At 42.8% G+C, this 18,049-nt stretch overlaps 1 protein-coding gene across 1 annotated transcript in view; it reads right to left on the bottom strand.

The window, feature by feature from the left end:
* Nucleotides 1–8,803, bottom strand: part of MALRD1 (MAM and LDL receptor class A domain containing 1) — a 439,175-nt gene extending 430,372 nt beyond the window's left edge. The window contains exon 1 of the mRNA XM_084860474.1: nt 8,471–8,803. Coding sequence (XP_084716600.1) covers nt 8,471–8,633 — 163 coding nt within the window. The 5' untranslated portion in view covers nt 8,634–8,803. The remainder of the gene's footprint in view (nt 1–8,470) is intronic.
* Nucleotides 8,804–18,049: the final 9,246 nt, after the last annotated feature.

The following is an 18,049-nucleotide window of genomic DNA, read 5'->3' as shown; positions in this document are numbered from 1 at the left end:
GGAACCTGGAATGTCAGATCAATGAATCAAGGTAAGCTGGAGGTGGTCAAACATGAGATGGCAAGATTGAACATCGACATCTTGGGAATCAGCGAACTAAAATGGACAGGCATGGGTGAATTTAATTCAGGTGACCATCATTTCTACTATTGTGGACAAGAATCCCTTAGAAGAAATGGAGTAGCACTCATAGTCAACAAAAGGGTGGGAAAAGCAGTACTGGGGTACAATCTCAAAAACGATAGAATGATCTCAGTATGAATCCAAGGCAAACCATTCAACATCACAGTAATTCAAGTCTATGCCCCAACCACTGAGGCCGAAGAAGCTGAGGTTGATCGGTTCTATGAAGACCTACAACACCTTCTAGAACTAACACCAAACAAAGATGTCCTCTTCATCATAGGGGATTGGAATGCTAAAGTAGGAAGTCAAGAAATCACCGGGATAACAGGCAGGCATGGCCTTGGTGTACAAAATGAAGCAGGACAAAAGCTAATAGAGTTTTGCCAAGAGAACATGCTGATCATAGCAAACACTCTTTTCCAACAGCACAAGAGGCGACTCTACACATGGACGTCACCAGATGGTCAATATCGAAATCAGATTGATTATGTCCTTTGCAGCCAAAGATGGAGAAGCTCTATACAGTCAGTCAAAACAAGACCTGGAGCTGACTGTGGCTCAGATCATGAGCTGCTTCTTGCAAAATTTTGGCTTAAATGGAAGAACGTAGAGAAAACCACTAAACCACTCAGGTATGACCTAAATCATATCCCTTATGAATATACAGTGGAGGTGAGGAATAGATTTAAGGAAGAGGTGGAAAGAATACACAGAAGAACTATACAGGAAAGATCTGAATGTCCCTGATAGCCATGATAGTGCGGTCACTGAACTTGAGCCGGACATCCTAGAGAGTGAAGTCAAGTGGGCCTTAGCATTAGTAACAACAAAGCTAGCGGAGATGACAGTATTCCAGTTGAGCTATTTAAAATCCTAAAAGATGATGCTGTTAAAGTGCTGCATTCAATATGCCAACAAATTTGGAACACTCAACAATGGCCACAAGACTGGAAAAGGTCAGTTTACATTCCAATTCCAAAGAAGGGCAATGCCAAGGAGTGTTCAAACTACCACACAATTGCACTCATTTCACATGCCAGCAAGGTGATGCTCAAAATCCTACAAGCTAGGCTTCAGCAGTATGCGAACCGAGAACTACCAGAAGTACAAGCTGGGTTTCGAAGAGGCAGAGGAACTAGAGATCAAATCGCCAACATTCGCTGCATCATGGAGAAAGCAAGAGAATTCCAGAAAAATGTCTATTTCTGCTTCATTGACTACGCTAAAGCCTTTGATTGTGTGGATCACAACAAACTCTGGCAAATTCTTAAAGTGATGGGAGTACCAGACCACCTTCCCTGTCTCCTGAGAAACCTGTACGAGGGTCAAGAAGCAACAGTAAGAACCAGACATGGAACAACTGAATGGTTCAAAATTGGGAAAGGAGTACGACAAGGCTGCATATTGTCACTCTGCTTATTTAACTTATATGCAGAGTCCAACATGAGAAATGCCAGGTTGGATGAATCAGAGGTCGGAATTAAGATTGCTGGGAGAATTATCAACAACCTCCGATATGCAGACGATACCACCCTAATGGCAGAAAGCGAAGAGGATCTCAAGAGCCTCTTGTTGAGGGTGAAAGAGGAGAGTGCAAAAGCTGGTTTGAAACTCAACATTTCAAAAACAAAGGCCATGGCATCTGGCCCTATCACTTCCTGGCATATAGAAGGGGAAGAAATGGAAGCAGTGACAGATTTTACTTTCTTGGGCTCCAAGATCACCGCAGACGGTGACTGTAGCCATGAAATTAAAAGACGCTTGCTCCTTGGGAGAAAAGCTATGGCAAACCTAGACAGCATAGTAAGAAGCAGAGACATCACCTTGCCGACAAAGGTCCGTCTAATCAAAGCTATGGTTTTCCCAGTAGGAATGTATGGCTGTGAGAGCTGGACTATAAGGAAGGCTGAGCGCCGAAGAATGGATGCTTTTGAACTGTGGTGCTGGAGAAGACTCTTACGAGTTCCCTGGACTGCAAGGAGGTCAAATCAGTCCATCCTCAAGGAAATCAACCCTGAGTGCTCATTGGAAGGACAGATACTGAAGCTGAAGCTCAAATATTTTGGCCACCTAATGCGAAGAGAAAACTCTCTGGAAAAGACCCTGATGCTGGGAAAGACTGAAGGCAAAAGGAGAAGGGGACGGCAGAGGATGAGATGGCTAGATATCATCACCGATGCAATGAATATGAACTTGAGCACGCTCCGGGAGAGAGTGCAGGACAGGAAGGCCTGGCGTGCTATGGTCCATGGGGTCACGAAGGGTCGGACACGACTGAATGACTGAACAACAACAAGGATGTTGTTGTTCAGTCGTAAGTCATGTCCAACTCTTTGTGACCCCATGGACCACAGCACACCAGGCCCTCCTCAGCTGGAATACTGTCATCTCTGCTAACTTTGTTGTTAGTAATGCTTCCTAAGGCCTACTTGATTTCACTCTCTAGGATGTCTGGCTTCTGTTAGGTCCCTGCCTTCTTTGTCCTTTATCATGCCCATCTTTGCACAAAACGTTCCCTTGAGATCTCCGATTTCCTTGAAGAGATCTCTAGTCTTTCCCATTCTGTTGTTTTCCTCAATTTCTTTGCATTGTTCATTTAAGAAAGCCTTCTTGTCTCTCCTTGCTATTCTCTGGAACTCTGCATTCAGTTGGATAGATCTTCCCCTTTCTCCCTTGCTTTTCACTTCCCTTCTTTCGTGAGCTACTTGTAAAGCCTCCTCAGACAGCCACTTGGCTTTCTTGCATTTCTTTTTCTTTGGGATGGATTGAGTTGCTGCCTCCTGAACAATGTTACGGACCTCCGTCCATAGTTCCTCAGGCACTCTGTCTATCAGGTCTAATCCCTGAAATCTATTCCTCACCTCCACTGTATATTCATAAGGGATATGATTTGGGTCATACCTGAATGGTTTAGTGGTTTTTCCTATGTTCTTCAATTTAAGCTGAAATTTTGCAAGAAGCAGCTCATGATCTGAGCCACAGTCAGCTCCAGGTCTTGTTTTTACTGACTGTATAGAGCTTCTCCATCTTTGGCTGCAAAGGACATAACCAATCTGATTTCGATATTGACCATCTGGTGATGTCCATGTGTAGAGTCGCCTCTTGCGCTGTTGGAAAAGCGTGTTTACTATGATCAGCGTATTCTCTTGGCAAAACTCTATTAGCCTTTGCCCTGCTTCATTTTGTACACCAAGGCCATGCTTGCCTGTTATCCCAGTTATTTCTTGACTTCCTCCTTTAGCATTCCAATCCCCTATGACGAAGAGGACATCTTTTTTTGGTGTTAGTTCTAGAAGGTGTTGTAGGTCTTCATCGAACCAATCAACCGATGAATGTAAGCCATATAACCCAAAAACCATATAACCCCCAAAATCCTTTCTGTACATGGCAAACTAGCATATCAGGGAAAATTGTAATAGCCTAGCAGTCCACTAGCAGGCAATGTACAAACTAGAGATTCCTCTCCGCTCCTTCCCCATCCCCATCTACAGTATGAAGTGGTGCAGCAGTCCTGCTTTTCCTGCCCATCTGAACTGGACCATATCAGAAAAAGCAAAATTAAATGGAAACAGAACAAGAGGGATGCAATGGGGCATTTTCCCCCAGGTATAAATCCTTCTGTGTCTCTTCATCTAACTATATAAATATACAGGAAATTGTAGATGCTAGCAAAATAAATATTCATAAAAACGATTCTCCAAATATGCCATCATCATCAAGGCACCATTTAACTGTAATGCTTCAATATTCAGTATTGTACATATCAGCAGCACTGTCCTTTCTTGTATAGTAATGAAGATTAATCACCGAAGATAAGCATTTAGTTTAAACATTTGTATCTTCATCACTGTCTGTAATGCTTTGCTAGGTTGCAATTTCAGCAATATACTGAAACATCTAGAGGGAGGTGGGATGAAATATCTGTTGGTACTAAACCTGCAAACTACATGCAAATTTCTTTTGTGGGCAGTTTCAAACCACCAGTCCACAGAGAAGACATTAAAAACAACAACATCCAACCCCAGCCTTCAAATCAACAAGCTTTATACGAATCTTGCATCAACATTAGGCAAATGAGAATGATATGATACAATGATAAAGTTTAATAAGTAAAAGAGAATAGCTGGGAGGAGTTTGGAAATTTAATCATGGTTTCTCATGTTGTTGGGAATGACAAATTTTGATCAACGTTAACTTTAGCTAGTTTATAGCAAGCCAACCTCAAACTGTAGTTACTGAAGCTGCCTTGTTTAGCCATAGTTTAAATTAACCACAGTTCTAGGTCTGCATGACATGGCAAAGCTTCTGAATTCCTCCTCCTGGCCGCACCGGAAAATGAGAGGGGAAGCATGAGCCCAAGTCCCAGTGCCAATCTTTCCTGCTCATTCATGTCACACTAACCTATGGTTTAATGCAGAGCCAGGCAAACTACAGTCTGTGGGCTGCATGTAGCCCCCGACCTCCCTCTCTGAGACTCTTGCCCACCATGAGCAGAAACAGAAGAGCAGCAGGAGAAAAAGAGCCAGCAGCCAGATCCACATGTGTCCCAACTACAGAGCATGGCACACGGAGTATTGTTCCAACACCATTCTGGGCATTGTGCTCTGTGGTTAGGTCTCAGGCAACCAGACACATGCACAACCCAACCACAGAGCCTACAGCTGTTTAGGAATGATGCTCTAAGCAACACACTCTGAGGTTGGGTTTCTAATTCTTCAGAGTGCATGCTTGTGTACTCGTGTGAATGGATGGTGGTGCTGGTGGTCATGTGTGTGTGTGTGTGTGTGTATGTGTGTGTGAAAGAGAGAGAGAGAGAGAGAGAATGGATGATGGGGGTTGGACTCAATAGTCTTATAGGCGCCTTCCAACCCTACTATTCTGTGATGCTATTCTATGATGACGAAGGGAAGAAACAGCACGAGAGAGAGACTGGCTGTTCCTGTCCACTTTTGTATTTGGCTCCATCTACTGCCAATATGCAGCCCCTAACCATTTTCTTCTGAGGGGATGTGACCTTCTGCTTCCAAAAGTTTCCCCACCTTTGGTTTAGCAATACATGCAAGCATGGCCAATATATAGGACAGGATAGCCTTAGGTGTATAGATTAATGTCATTTTAACTAAGCAATCAACTCTTTTTGCTTGCATTTTGCAACCTCAGTAAAATCCATTTAGGTTTCAATTCTATACCCTATACCTTACCTGAAAGTAAGCCCAATTTAACTTAATGAGACTTACTTCTGAGTAGACATGCATAGGTTTGCACTGTTCAAAAGCAATAAACTGACTTGTGTTTAATGCCCTAGATACTGTCTGTGGAAAGATACCAAAATATGAGGCTCTTTTAAAAATTAAAATATCTGCTGATTTGAAATTGTATTTTAAAGTACACTGTTCATAATATGCTGGTTTTGAAGTATCCAAAACAATAAGACAAACTAGTTTGGGGAAACAAAGGAGTGGCAACAACTGTTATTAGTGGATCAAGTTTTAATCCATGCTATACCAGACCTTAATATATGGTGAGTGAACTGGGGGAGAAAATAGGATATCGGGAAATATTTGAGGAAATGACAACTTAGAGTCATCCCTAAATATAATCAGCTTGATGATAAACATGCTGTGATAAAACTGAAACAGACAAGATGGAGCCAAAAAGGTGAATTGTTCTACATACATTTTCCCTCCTTGTTTGAGATATACACACCAAACCATTATTTCACAGTACTTTAGAGTTCTGTCTAACCATAAACTAATGCTCAACCTCGACCGTACCTATTTAATTTTCTAGGCTACAGACTTTAAAAAGAATCCAGAAGTATCTATTGTCAAGGATGGAGTGTGTGTGTGTGTATAACTTTTAGGAGAAGATATTTCTCATTTTTCCCCTTAGGTGAATAATTTTAGTTATCTTAAAGCTGACTCACTATACAATTGCTCTGCCAGCCATATGTCTTCATCTTCTTCAAAGTATCAGCTGCTTAGATATGAAAGTGAGTTCAAAGAGCTAATGAAAATGTAAACACTTGATGTCCCAGGCTGAAAACTGATTTACGAAGATCTGAAAGTAGTAAAATGTGTGGCTGGCCCTTTGCCAGCATTTCCTAATAAATGGAAAGGCTTTTACCTACCATTATACCCAAATTAATAGCTTATTGAAATGCAGCTCACATGCGTTCAAAAAGACCTATGGTTATGTGTAAGTCTTCCAAGATTTAAAGGGCCATGTGATTAAGAGCCCAAACAATGAGCTGTACAATTCAGTTGGGTGGGGAAGAGGCGGGCTCATAACACGGGCTCTTAACAATGTAACCCTTCAATCTTGGAAGACCTAAACATAACTGAAGATTGAATCCAGACTCGGTCATGCTTAGAGTAGGGATGGACAAATCTATCAATGTTGGTTTCCCTCAAATTCTCATTTTTCTTATCTTATGTTATCTTATTTTCAGTTCATCTCGAACTTTGAGAATTTCTTGAGTCATAAATCTGCTTTGTCCCAAACTTTATTTTTTATATTTATATATTTAGATAGATAGATAGATAGATAGATAGATAGATACACACACACACACACACACACACACACGTTCCCATGAAAATTCTAAGTAGTTCTGTGTAGATTTTTAACTTCTGTAAACCACCCAGAGAGCTTTGGCTCTGGGGCAGTATAGAAATGCAATAAATAAATAAAATAAAATAAGATATGCATTTTTGTATGCATTTTTGCCTAATATACACATTTTCTTGCAAGCAATACTGCATTTTTGAACATTATTTTCCCTAATATACACATCTTTGTATACATTTTTTGAGTGGAGGACTCCATTGCAAAATTGGGAGAATTGTGAATTTTGAAGGATAACTGAGTGTTGGTTCACACAGTGGTTCAAAAGTGCAAAATTAGGGAAGTTCACATTAAAATGTGAATTGAACTAATGTCTCCCCTATTCCTAACTTAGAGAAGTCTTATTGGAAACAATGGGACTTAAGTTAGTCATAATTCCCATCTTCTAAGGATGACTAAATCTGGTTACAACCAATTGTGCCTTTATGCATATGTTGTCTGCATTCAAAAAACTATTAATTGAAAATGACGGTAGGTACAAGCCAAACACATTAGTAGAAAGTGCTGCATTGTGGGCATTTTCAGGACAAGCATGTTTACACAGGTGCAAGGTCCACGGTTTTCAGCAGCATCCTAATGTAGGGGTAGGGGTGGGGGTGGGGCAACCCCCCTCCTGAAAGATTGGACAATTCTTTGGGGAAGAGCGAATTCTACAAATTTTCAAAGGGAGTGGCCTTAGTTTGCTTTTCTTTCTTCTTCTTTTAATTGAAAAACCCCCAGTGACTTGACTGCCCTGAGCCAGCCTGGCAGTGTTCCTGTGACAGGGCATTCTTGAATAGGGGAAGATGACTGTCATAGAGAGAAAGAAAAACCCTTGGCTACCATGACTTTAAGGCAAGGCCACCATCTCAAAAATTCTTAGAATTTGACCACCTCCCCCAAAGTTGCCAAACATCCATCTGCTTTCATGGGAGATGAATGGTCCCATGAAAGTAGGGTAGGATATTTGGCCCAGCTTTTAATTTGTATGTGGTATACCATCATGTTAGAATGTTTGTATCTGCCAAGACAATTTCTATTTTCATGCTATTGCTTTATTTCTATTATGGGATTGTTTTGTTTGTAATTGTTGCAAACAACCCTGGGCCATGCAAATACATTAGGCAGCCAGGGTATGCTTCCTAAATAAGTAATATGAGAGTGGTGCTAATACTGCAAAACCAAATATACATACACAATAGTAATCAACAGAAAAATAAAATCACTGGATAGCTAATAAAAAAACAACCATTACGATCTTAATTATATCGGATCATATTTTCTAAAAAATAAAAGTCATACTATGCTTTCCAAAGACTTCCTTGGGAAAACATTTCTGTAATACTTAGGCCTTACCAAAGGTGTTACCAAGTTAAGAAATCATTACTATCTACTTTTGGTTCTCTCTCCACTTTCCCAACCCTAGCCACTTCCCCCCAGCAATGTTTTACAAAAAGTTGTTTTTAAAGGCGAAATTAGGGCAGAATCTACACATAGCAGTTATACCATTATCATACCGTTATCATAACTATTGGTGCCCATTGGTGTCTTGTGTACCAATAGTTATGATAACGGTATGATAACAGTATAACTGCTGTGTGTAGATTCAGCCTCAATGTAAGGTAGTTACATCTGGCTAATGCTGGGTCCTAGAACAGCATTTAAGAAACTGCAGATTTGCACTGTAATCTTAACACTGTAAAAGAAAATCCACTGAAGTCTAGTGGCATCTACTTACATTGTTTTGCATCACTACAATCCTGACATTGATTGGTGAGATCATACTTCTCTTCTGATGGAACCAAAGAGCCATCACAACATTGAAAACATTGTCCTTTAGAAGGCCACAATGCTGCCAAATTGAAACACAGTAAGGCACAAAAGTGGCTGATTTTGAACATTGAAAAAGTCTCTGTATATTCTGTCCTTGATAGAGTAACTGCAGCAATTAGTTACCCTGCAAAAAACATATACAAAATGCCATATCAAAATACAAATGTGTTTAAAAATTTAATGTTTAGAACTCCACATTCCAGAAGTCTCCCTTCTAATGCTGTACAGCAGCTTATGCAAAGCATTTATTTTTCATATTCACATTAAGTATAAACTTGGAAAATGTTTAACCGGATTGCTTCACATTTTATGGCTAGCTGATATTCTTTGCTGCCACACCGTGCAACTTGGTTGTATATCATTAACTCTCATTGCTTGCAGTTATTGCCTGATGTTCACAAAGAACATCAGATAAATTTAATAAAAATGGCAGTACTAAAGTCCATTTCTGCCTCTTACTGAAATCAAATGGCAGCAGGGAGAAGCTGATTTTAAAGCAGCCTTCCCCAACCTGGTGCCCTCCAGATATGTTGGACTACAACTCCCAACAACCCCAGCCAGCATGGATGGCTGAAGGATGGTGGGAGTTGTAGTCCAACACATCTGGAGGGCACCAGGTTGGGGGAGACTGTTTTAAAGTATTGCATACATGTTTCACAAAAGTTTTGCATAAGTTTCCTAGCTGTTAGTAATATTTCAACATTAATCAAATTTCTTATGATATCACAATTCCTCTTGATCAGGGTGGATTGGCATCAAGGACTGGCATTCTTGGCCAAGACCCTAGGGCTAGACCAAGATATTTCACTGCCTAAGGAGAACAAGATGGCACTTCCTTGCAATTCCTTGTACAGAAGCCAGCTGGACTGGCAGCTAACAGGATAGTATCTTCCACCACACCTAAAGCAGCAGGCCGGTTTTGGGAGTCCAGGGTCAGCCAGTTCTGTCCTCCAGCAGATGGGAATGGCTGGAGCACTGCCGAGGAACAGCTGGAAAGCCACCGCTGCTTCCCCCAAGCATCTGCTGCTTGAGGCAGTTGACTCACTCTGCCAGTCCCACATCTTAGTAAGGGGGCACTGCTGACTCCCAGAGGCCCCTGGTTCTTCAGTTATTCCTCCCTGCTTTTGGTGCCTTTTCATCTGCCTCTCCAAGCATGCAAGCAGTGAACAGAGCAGGGTAAAGGAGTATGCCAGGATGTACCAGGATTCGCCCTGCTGAGACTTCCTGTGAAGAGGAATGAAGCTGGATCCTATGGTGTCCCCTAGCCCATGGAATCCTGGGAACTCAAAACCCCTGGAGCAAAGCGAGAGGCTCCTTCCCCAGAAGACATCTCACTCATGGAGGTTCCAATACTAGGGACCACTGCCCTTTATTAGGAACCCTATCTCAGCCCTTGACCCAGAATCTCAGGGGCAGTGATGGCAACAGGTCCAGGCAGAAGCTCAGGCCTGGCAACTTGGAGCCTGAGTAGTAACCCAAGACCTTCCATTACTGGTATGCCAAAAATTTCTTCTACATTTTCTGACCGTTCTCATTCAGTTTGATAGAAAATAAATTCTTTTCTCCAAAAATGTCAAAGCAGAAGAAAATTTCAATGAAATTCTCCTTGGTAGGATGCAGAGTTCTTGCACTTTCCTTAGTTATGAGGTGGCTGAGGGGTGTGTGTCAGCAAGTTTCCTGTCTTTCACTGTACAATAATATCTCCAGCAGTCTGAAGCCTCCCTGGCTTCCTACTCTTCAGTAAATACATCATGAGGGAACTCCTCATGGGCTTTTTCAGATTGGGAAGCCTGGGCAACTGGGGAGGCTGCGGAGCTATGGACAGCTGTGTAACATGAAGATAGAAAAAAACCAGCACACCCTGGCACCTTGCAATGATCAGGGAAGCTCAAAATCACCACCCAAAGAAATTCTTAAAAGACTTAAGAATGAGACAGAAAAACAGACACATCTTTTGGATGGGAAGAAAGCTCCTGGAAAATTGGAGGACAGATTTGAGCACAGCACTACCTCCCATCCATCAGGAGTATTTGGGAGGAGAAGGAGGAGGAGGAGGAGATAAGCCCTGAGTAACTCCAGGAAGAGGTGAGGCCTTGTATAACCATCACTAGGCCTTGGCTGCTTGGAGCTGATGCATCAGCTCCATAAAGAAGCTCTTTAGCCTTTTTGCTCGGCTTGAATGAAACAGAGCAGCAACCTTCCTCTAAGTAGTGCTGTAGTCAGAGCCCCAAAGGACAGGACAAGTGAATGGGCAGCAGTCACAGTGGTGAGGGGGAGGTGGGCCCACTCTGGAAGGGGAGCCTTAAAGCATTTTGCCCAAGGTCGCCCCCAAACCTGGAGCTGACACTGCTCTGAACCTTATGAATCTGACCTCTAAGTTTTGAATTTAGAGGGATAGCATGAGGAGGAGGAGCCCACATTTTCTGTCTGAGTGCATTATAAGCAATGAACCTATTATCCTGGGAGATGCAGGGAGGGAATCCAACATATCTTGTCTGAATCTGTTTAACTCAAATGTTAAAGATATGTGGCCTCATTGCCCAAGCAATTCAACTGACAATACAGTAACACTGCTGTTGTACTGTACATTCCTTTGCTGGAGGCAATATTCCTGGACATCAGTGTGAGTGCAGAACCTAGATACAAGAGCACCAATCAAGCACACCCTGGAAGGCAGATCCGCCAGTGGCATCACTCCTCTGGACAGGTAAATTGTTGCAATGGGGATTCACATCAATAATGTGAGAAACCTTGCCCTGAAAATGGAAAAACAGACCTGGATACTGCTGGAAGGCATACAGTTACACCAATGGAAATCCATAGAACTGCAAGGATAGAAATGTACTCCCAGGAGCAGAGATAGATTATTGCCAAAGAGTTTGAAATCTGCCCAAAGGGCAGGTTCTACATGATAGGCTCTATCATGTAGCTCTACTGCTGGCCTAGGAAGTCAATATCCCACTATAATTATATCTCATACGTTATCTCTTAACATCCTGCCTTCTGGCAACAGCGTGAGACTGTGGAAGGTGTTTTTGTCAGTACTCCAGTAATTTAATATTAAGGATTGAATAATATTAGTGTAATTCAATATTCACACATGACACCGGTACACATGAACTTTAATAGCTAAAGCCTCATAAAATGTGAACATTCAAGTAAGCCTCCAAAATTAAAATTCCAACTCATTCAATCTGCTTGTCTGATCTCTGGTTCTTCTTTCTTTCTTTTTAAAGGATGTAAATTGCTTTTGTCCTACATATTGGCTTCATACCTTGCTCCCATGGAAAAGGACATGGAGGGAGTGATCCTATGGGGATTCACATCAATAATGTGAGAAACCTTGCCCTGAAAATGGAAAAACAGACCTGGATACTGCTGGAAGGCATACAGTTACACCAATGGAAATCCATAGAACTGCAAGGATAGAAATGTACTCCCAGGAGCAGAGATAGATTATTGCCAAAGAGTTTGAAATCTGCCCAAAGGGCAGGTTCTACATGATAGGCCGCTAGTCAGAGGCTATGGCCGCTAGTCAGAGGCTAGATGGCAATAGGATATTGTCAGGAGTGCCCTAGCTGCCTCTTGCAGTCCCCACCAATAGCCAACTCAGGACACAGACAACAAGGATTCTTTCTGAGACTTTATTCCTTTATTCCTTTATGACACTTTCAGATACTAATCACTAGCGACAAAGCAAGGAACAGCACTGGGGAAAGATAGCAGATTAGCCTAAGCTCCAGGTAAGGCAGTTGGTCTCCGTTTGAAGGAGAACCACGGGAAGACCCTGAACTTATGGGCTAGGGAGAGATCCTCCCTCTTTCCCTTGGGTCCTTGGGACGCGACCGTTGTTTGCGTGCCAAACGGGCACTACGCCTCCTTCCGCGCCCTCCATCTGTCGCCGCTCCCTGCGTCTGTGCCAAGCATCCAGAAAGCCCCCCTCTAGCGCTCCCTCACTGCCAGGGTCACTATCTCTCTCAGGAATGCTGGCAGGAGGAGTCTCTGCCAGCTGCTGTGCTTGTGAGAGATGAGCGAGCGCCTCTCCCACGGATTGCTGTTCCTCTTCAGAATCAGAACTGCTCTGGGGCTCTATGGGCTCAGTTTCCACCCTGACAGATATCTGGTTTTCTGGGAACTGACCTCGAAGCCCACGCTCTGAGGTCAGTTCCTGAAGAACCGACCTTCCCCCCCTTCTGCACTGCCTTGCAGGCAGTGCGGAACAGCCCCGTGCTCCGCGCTCACAAGAGGAGCACAGAGCAGCCAAAACAGGGCGTGCTGGGGGGCATTCCAGGGCGGGGAGGGCGGAAATGCCAGTATGGCACATCCCATGCATCGTCCGGCAGCCTCCTCCCCCACTCTGCCCTCCCGTGGCTAGCAGTCGAAATCGGCTGTATAGCCAGAAATGCAGGGCAAGAGAAGCGCAGAGAGAATGATCCCCTCCATGCTTCTCCTGCCCTGCATTGGATAGGCAGCCGCCTCCGAGTTCAGATACAGCTGCCTATCTGCATAGGATTGCACCCTAAGGCTAGAATCCTAGGCCCGTCTACTCAGGAATAAGTCTCCTTGTGTTCAATGGGGTTTATTCCTAGGTAAGTGGGTATAGGATTGCAGGCTTGGAGTTTACTAGACATACATAGGATTGCACTCTAAAAATATCTCAAGTTCTTTTCAAATAGTTTCAAATTTCAGATGCTTCATGAGCAATTCTTCTCACAACAGGATTTCCAGACATGGGATGACAGCAGCGGTTAAAGTCTGACTTTATATACTCACTGAAATGCACCTTGTGACCAGTTCATACCCTATTTCTCTCTCAATGGTTCATAAACTGCTATACTCCAGAATTCCCATTCCCACATATTTACTTCAAAAAGCAGGGCTTGGCCACCAGCATTCCTGGGAGGATCTACTAACTACAGTAGTGGTGGGGGTGACACTATTTTTTTTTACATTTAATTTAAAAAAACTGTGACATTGCAGAAGAAACACGTGATATTTTTATTCAAAACAGATTCCCCTGAAAGTTGGAGTTTTATCTGTCGGGAGGTACACTTGCTGTATCAGCTTCTTCTGATTACATGAACCCTGCAGTATCTATTGGGCTACTTTGTGTAATAGATACATTCGGCTCTATTAATGCGATAGCATCGTAACATGGGAAGCTGCCTGATACTGAGTCAGACTATTGGCTCACCTGGCTCAGTACTGTCGACGCTGACTGGCAGCAGCTCTCCAGGTTTTCAGACAAGAGTCTTTCCCAAACCTACCTGGAAATGCCAGGGATTGAACCTGGGGCCTTCTGCATGCAAAGCATGTGCACTACTACAACGCTATGACCCTTCCCACAAAGTTCTCACAATTGCCGCCCCCCAGTTACTCCGGACCCTATGGGTATCACTCCATTTATGAAATACCATCCAGCACTGGTTTCTACCCACAACATAATTTCTATGTGTATCATGCTATGGTAATGTTCTTTTTCTCCTCTTATTCATCTACACACACCCTACCTAGGTATACAGTAAACCCTATTGAATGCTGGAGTTGCACTGTTATTCCTAAGTGTCCATAGACAAGGCTATTATCCTATGCACACTTTGGGGGGGAATGATCCCAGGTGTCACATGGGTGGTTGCTTCCATTCTCTAGACCTATGGTTGGTCACCAGTTCAAATTCCCCAACAACCTGCTGCCGGAGGGATGCGGGAGACCATAACCTTTTTAAAAAAAATAATGTACAGGAATCATAACTAGAATACATATTTTGCCTGTAGAATCCCTGCCATCTTCAGATAAAAAAAAATCTGGTGAGTGGTGGAAAAGACCTCTGCCTGAAACCCCAGACAGCCACCACTAGCCAGAGTAGACTCTATTCCACTGAACCTCTTTCAGCCCATTCAATTTTGGAGAAGCTCTCAGGGGCCACATTCCAGTAATAGTCTTTGTTATCTGTTTTACTGCTGGCTCTTTAATATTTTTAATGTTTTTAATATCTCACTTTTTTTGATAATTTTCATCAGTTGTATTATTGCGTTGGTTGTCATTTTACTGTTCTTTGGGCTTTTTATTATTGCACACCAATCTGAGGGCATTTGCCAGTTGGGCTGTATGTGAATCTAAGAGAGAGAGAGAGAGAGGGAGAGAGAGAGCATTCTGGAGGAGGGGGAGGAAGGAGCACAAGTAAAGGAAGTAAAGGGGGAGGAAGGAGCACAAGGAAGGAAAACAAGTAAATCATATTTCCCAAACAATTCAAAGCTACTGAACTGTGCAACTACATGATAAGGAGATGACACTAGAAATGTATTATGCATATGGTTGTATACAGTCTTAAGCTTTAAAGTACGAACCTGAGAAACATTAACAATATGATCAGAAAACAGCAGGCATCATGGACAAACTTAATGAGCACCATGACAATTTTCTTTATGGATCTCAGCAAAAGTAAGGCTAGTTGCCAAATCTATTCGAGCCAAATTCTCTCTTTCTCTCTCTCTCTCTCTCCATATATATATATATATATATATATATATATATGGCTTCTATCTAAAGATCTACCTACTCCCATATGAATCTGACCAATCTTTCAGATGTTTGTCAGAGGCTGTTATCTGGGTGCTCCTGTCTTCTGATATTAGAAATGTAGCAACTCAAGACAGGGCCTCCTTGGCAGTGGCACCCTGACATTCAGTTGGCACCTCTATGTTAACCGTTAGGCATCCAATAAATTCTCCTGACACTTTAAGTGGATGTATTTTATTACTGCTTCCCTGTTTCCTATTTTTATAGTTGCTTCCTGCTGCTTTCAAGGCTATTTTATTCTCTCTTATGACTCTTAAGTTTTTGCTGAAGTTTTTAACATCGGTTGTTAGCCGTCTTAGAAATGCGTCAGTTGAAAGGCAGGATACAAATATTTTAAAATGAAATAAATTTGAACATATGACCCTGTCTTATACTGAGTCAGACCACTGCCACATCTAGCCCAGTATGGTGCTCTCTGACTGATACTTGAGATCTTCTTAAGTGGAGATGCCAGGGAGTGAATCATGAACCTTATGAGTGCAATGCAAGTGCTGCATGACTGAGCTATGGCCTCTGCAAACCAATTGCCCATAATTAATTATTGCCCTCCGATGAGCTGAATCGCTGTTCTACAGCAGTGCTTTTCATACTGTGTACTGGGAAGCCTACAGTTTCTCAAAAGTTAATCTGAGATTCTTCCCTGAGAAAGTCAGTGTTGGTAGCAATAGAGCTCTGTGCAAATGGCCTCTCAAAATTCTCCACCCTATTTCTCTGCCCCATTTGTGGGGCAGAGAAATTGGGGGGTGGGGACTGGGGACAATTTCATCGAATTTCTCCAAGGGGAGCAATACTTCTCAACAGTTTCTCACAGGCAGGGCTCACCATCAGCAGGGTGTAACACAGCTTCTTTCTTTTTCTTAAGGGTTTGGGGGGTTTCTGTGCTGCCACGTCAAGTAGCAACAGCATCAACTGTGTTAGAAGGATGGCCCCCTTTTGCATCCACTACAGTGCAGGTGCCCCTTCATGGATCACTGCCTTGTTGTGGTGAAGGGGCTTGCGTAACTCAGTGAAGCCATAAGCTATGCCGTCCAGGGCCACCCAAGACGGACAGGTCATGGCAGAGAGTTCTGACAACATGTGGTCCACTGGAGAAGGAAATGGCAAACCACTCCAGTATTCTTGCCAAGAAAACCCCATGGAACATATCACAAGGCTAAAAGATATGATGCCAGAAGATGAGCCCCTCAGGTCAGAAGGTGTCCAATATACTACTGGGGAAGAGCAGCGGGTATTAGCGCCAGAAAGAGTGAAGCGGCTGGGCCAAAGTCGAAAGGACACTCAGCTGTGGATGTGTCTGGTGGTGAAAAGAAAACCCGATGCTGTAAAGAACAATATTGTTTAGGAACCTGGAATGTAAGATCAATGAATCAAGGTAAGCTGGAGGTGGTCCAACATGAGATGGCAAGATTGAACATCGAGATCTTGGGAATCAGCAAACTAAAATGGACAAGCATGGGCGAATTTAATTCAGGTGACCATCATATCTACTACTGTGGGCAAGAATCCCTTAGAAGAAATGGAGTAGCACTCATAGTCAACAAAAGGGTGAGAAAAGCCGTACTGGGGTACAATCTCAAAAATGATTGAATGATCTCAGTACAAATCCAAGGCAAACCATTCAACATCACAGTAATTCAAGTCTATGCCCCAACCACTGATGCCGAAGAAGCTGAGGTTGATCAGTTCTATGAAGACCTACAACACCTTCTAGAACTAACACCAAACAAAGATGTCCTCTTCATCATAGGGGATTGGAATGCTAAAGTAGGAAGTCAAGAAATAACCGGGATAACAGGCAAGCATGGCCTTGGTGTACAAAATGAAGCAGGACAAAAGCTAATAGAGTTTTGCCAAGAGAACACGCTAATCATAGCAAACACTCTTTTCCAACAGCACAAGAGGTGACTCTACACATGGACATCACCAGATGGTCAATATCGAAATCAGATTGGTTATGTCCTTTGCAGCCAAAGATGGAGACGCTCTATACAGTCAGTCAAAACAAGACCAGGAGCTGACTGTGGCTCAGATCATGAGCTGCTTCTTGCAAAATTTCAGCTTAAATTGAAGAACGTAGGGAAAACCACTAAACCATTCAGGTATGACCTAAATCATATCCCTTATGAATATACAGTGGAGGTGAGGAATCGATTTAAGGGATTAGACCTGATAGACAGAGTGCCAAAGGAACTATGGACGGAGGTCCGTAGCATTGTTCAGGAGGCAGCAACTCAATCCATCCCAAAGAAAAAGAAATGCAAGAAAGCAAAGTGGCTGTCTGAGGAGGCTTTACAAGTAGCTGAGGAAAGAAGGGAAGTGAAAAGCAAGGGAGAAAGGGGAAGATATATCCAACTGAATGCAGAGCTACAGAGAATAGCAAGGAGAGACAAGAAGGCCTTCTTAAATGAACAATGCAAAGAAATAGAAGAAAACAACAGAATGGGAAAGACTAGAGATCTCTTCAAGAAAATTGGAGATCTCAAGGGAATGTTTTGTGCAAAGACGGGCATGATAAAGGACAAAGAAGGCAGGGACCTAACAGAAGCAGATGAGATTAAGAACAAGAGGTGGAAAGAATACACAGAAGAACTCTACAGGAAAGATCTGAATGTCCCTGATAGCCATGATAGTGCGGTCACTGAACTTGAGCCGGACATCCTAGAGAGTGAAGTCAAGTGGGCCTTAAGAAGCATGACTAACAACAAAGCTAGCGGAGATGACAGTATTCCAGCTGAGCTATTTAAAATCCTAAACATGATGCTGGTAAAGTGCTGCACTCAATATGCCAACAAATTTGGAACACTCAACAGTCGCCACAAGACTGGAAAAGGTCAGTTTACATTCCAATTCCAAAGAAGGGCAACGCCAAAGAGTGTTCAAACTACCGTACAATTGCGCTCATTTC

This window comes from Heloderma suspectum, chromosome 5, assembly GCF_057233095.1.
Source record: "Heloderma suspectum isolate Gila_16-S chromosome 5, 16-S_ref, whole genome shotgun sequence".
Taxonomy (NCBI): domain Eukaryota; kingdom Metazoa; phylum Chordata; class Lepidosauria; order Squamata; family Helodermatidae; genus Heloderma; species Heloderma suspectum.
Note: the sequence above shows the minus strand (reverse complement) of the source record. Positions and strands in the feature narration are given on the sequence as shown.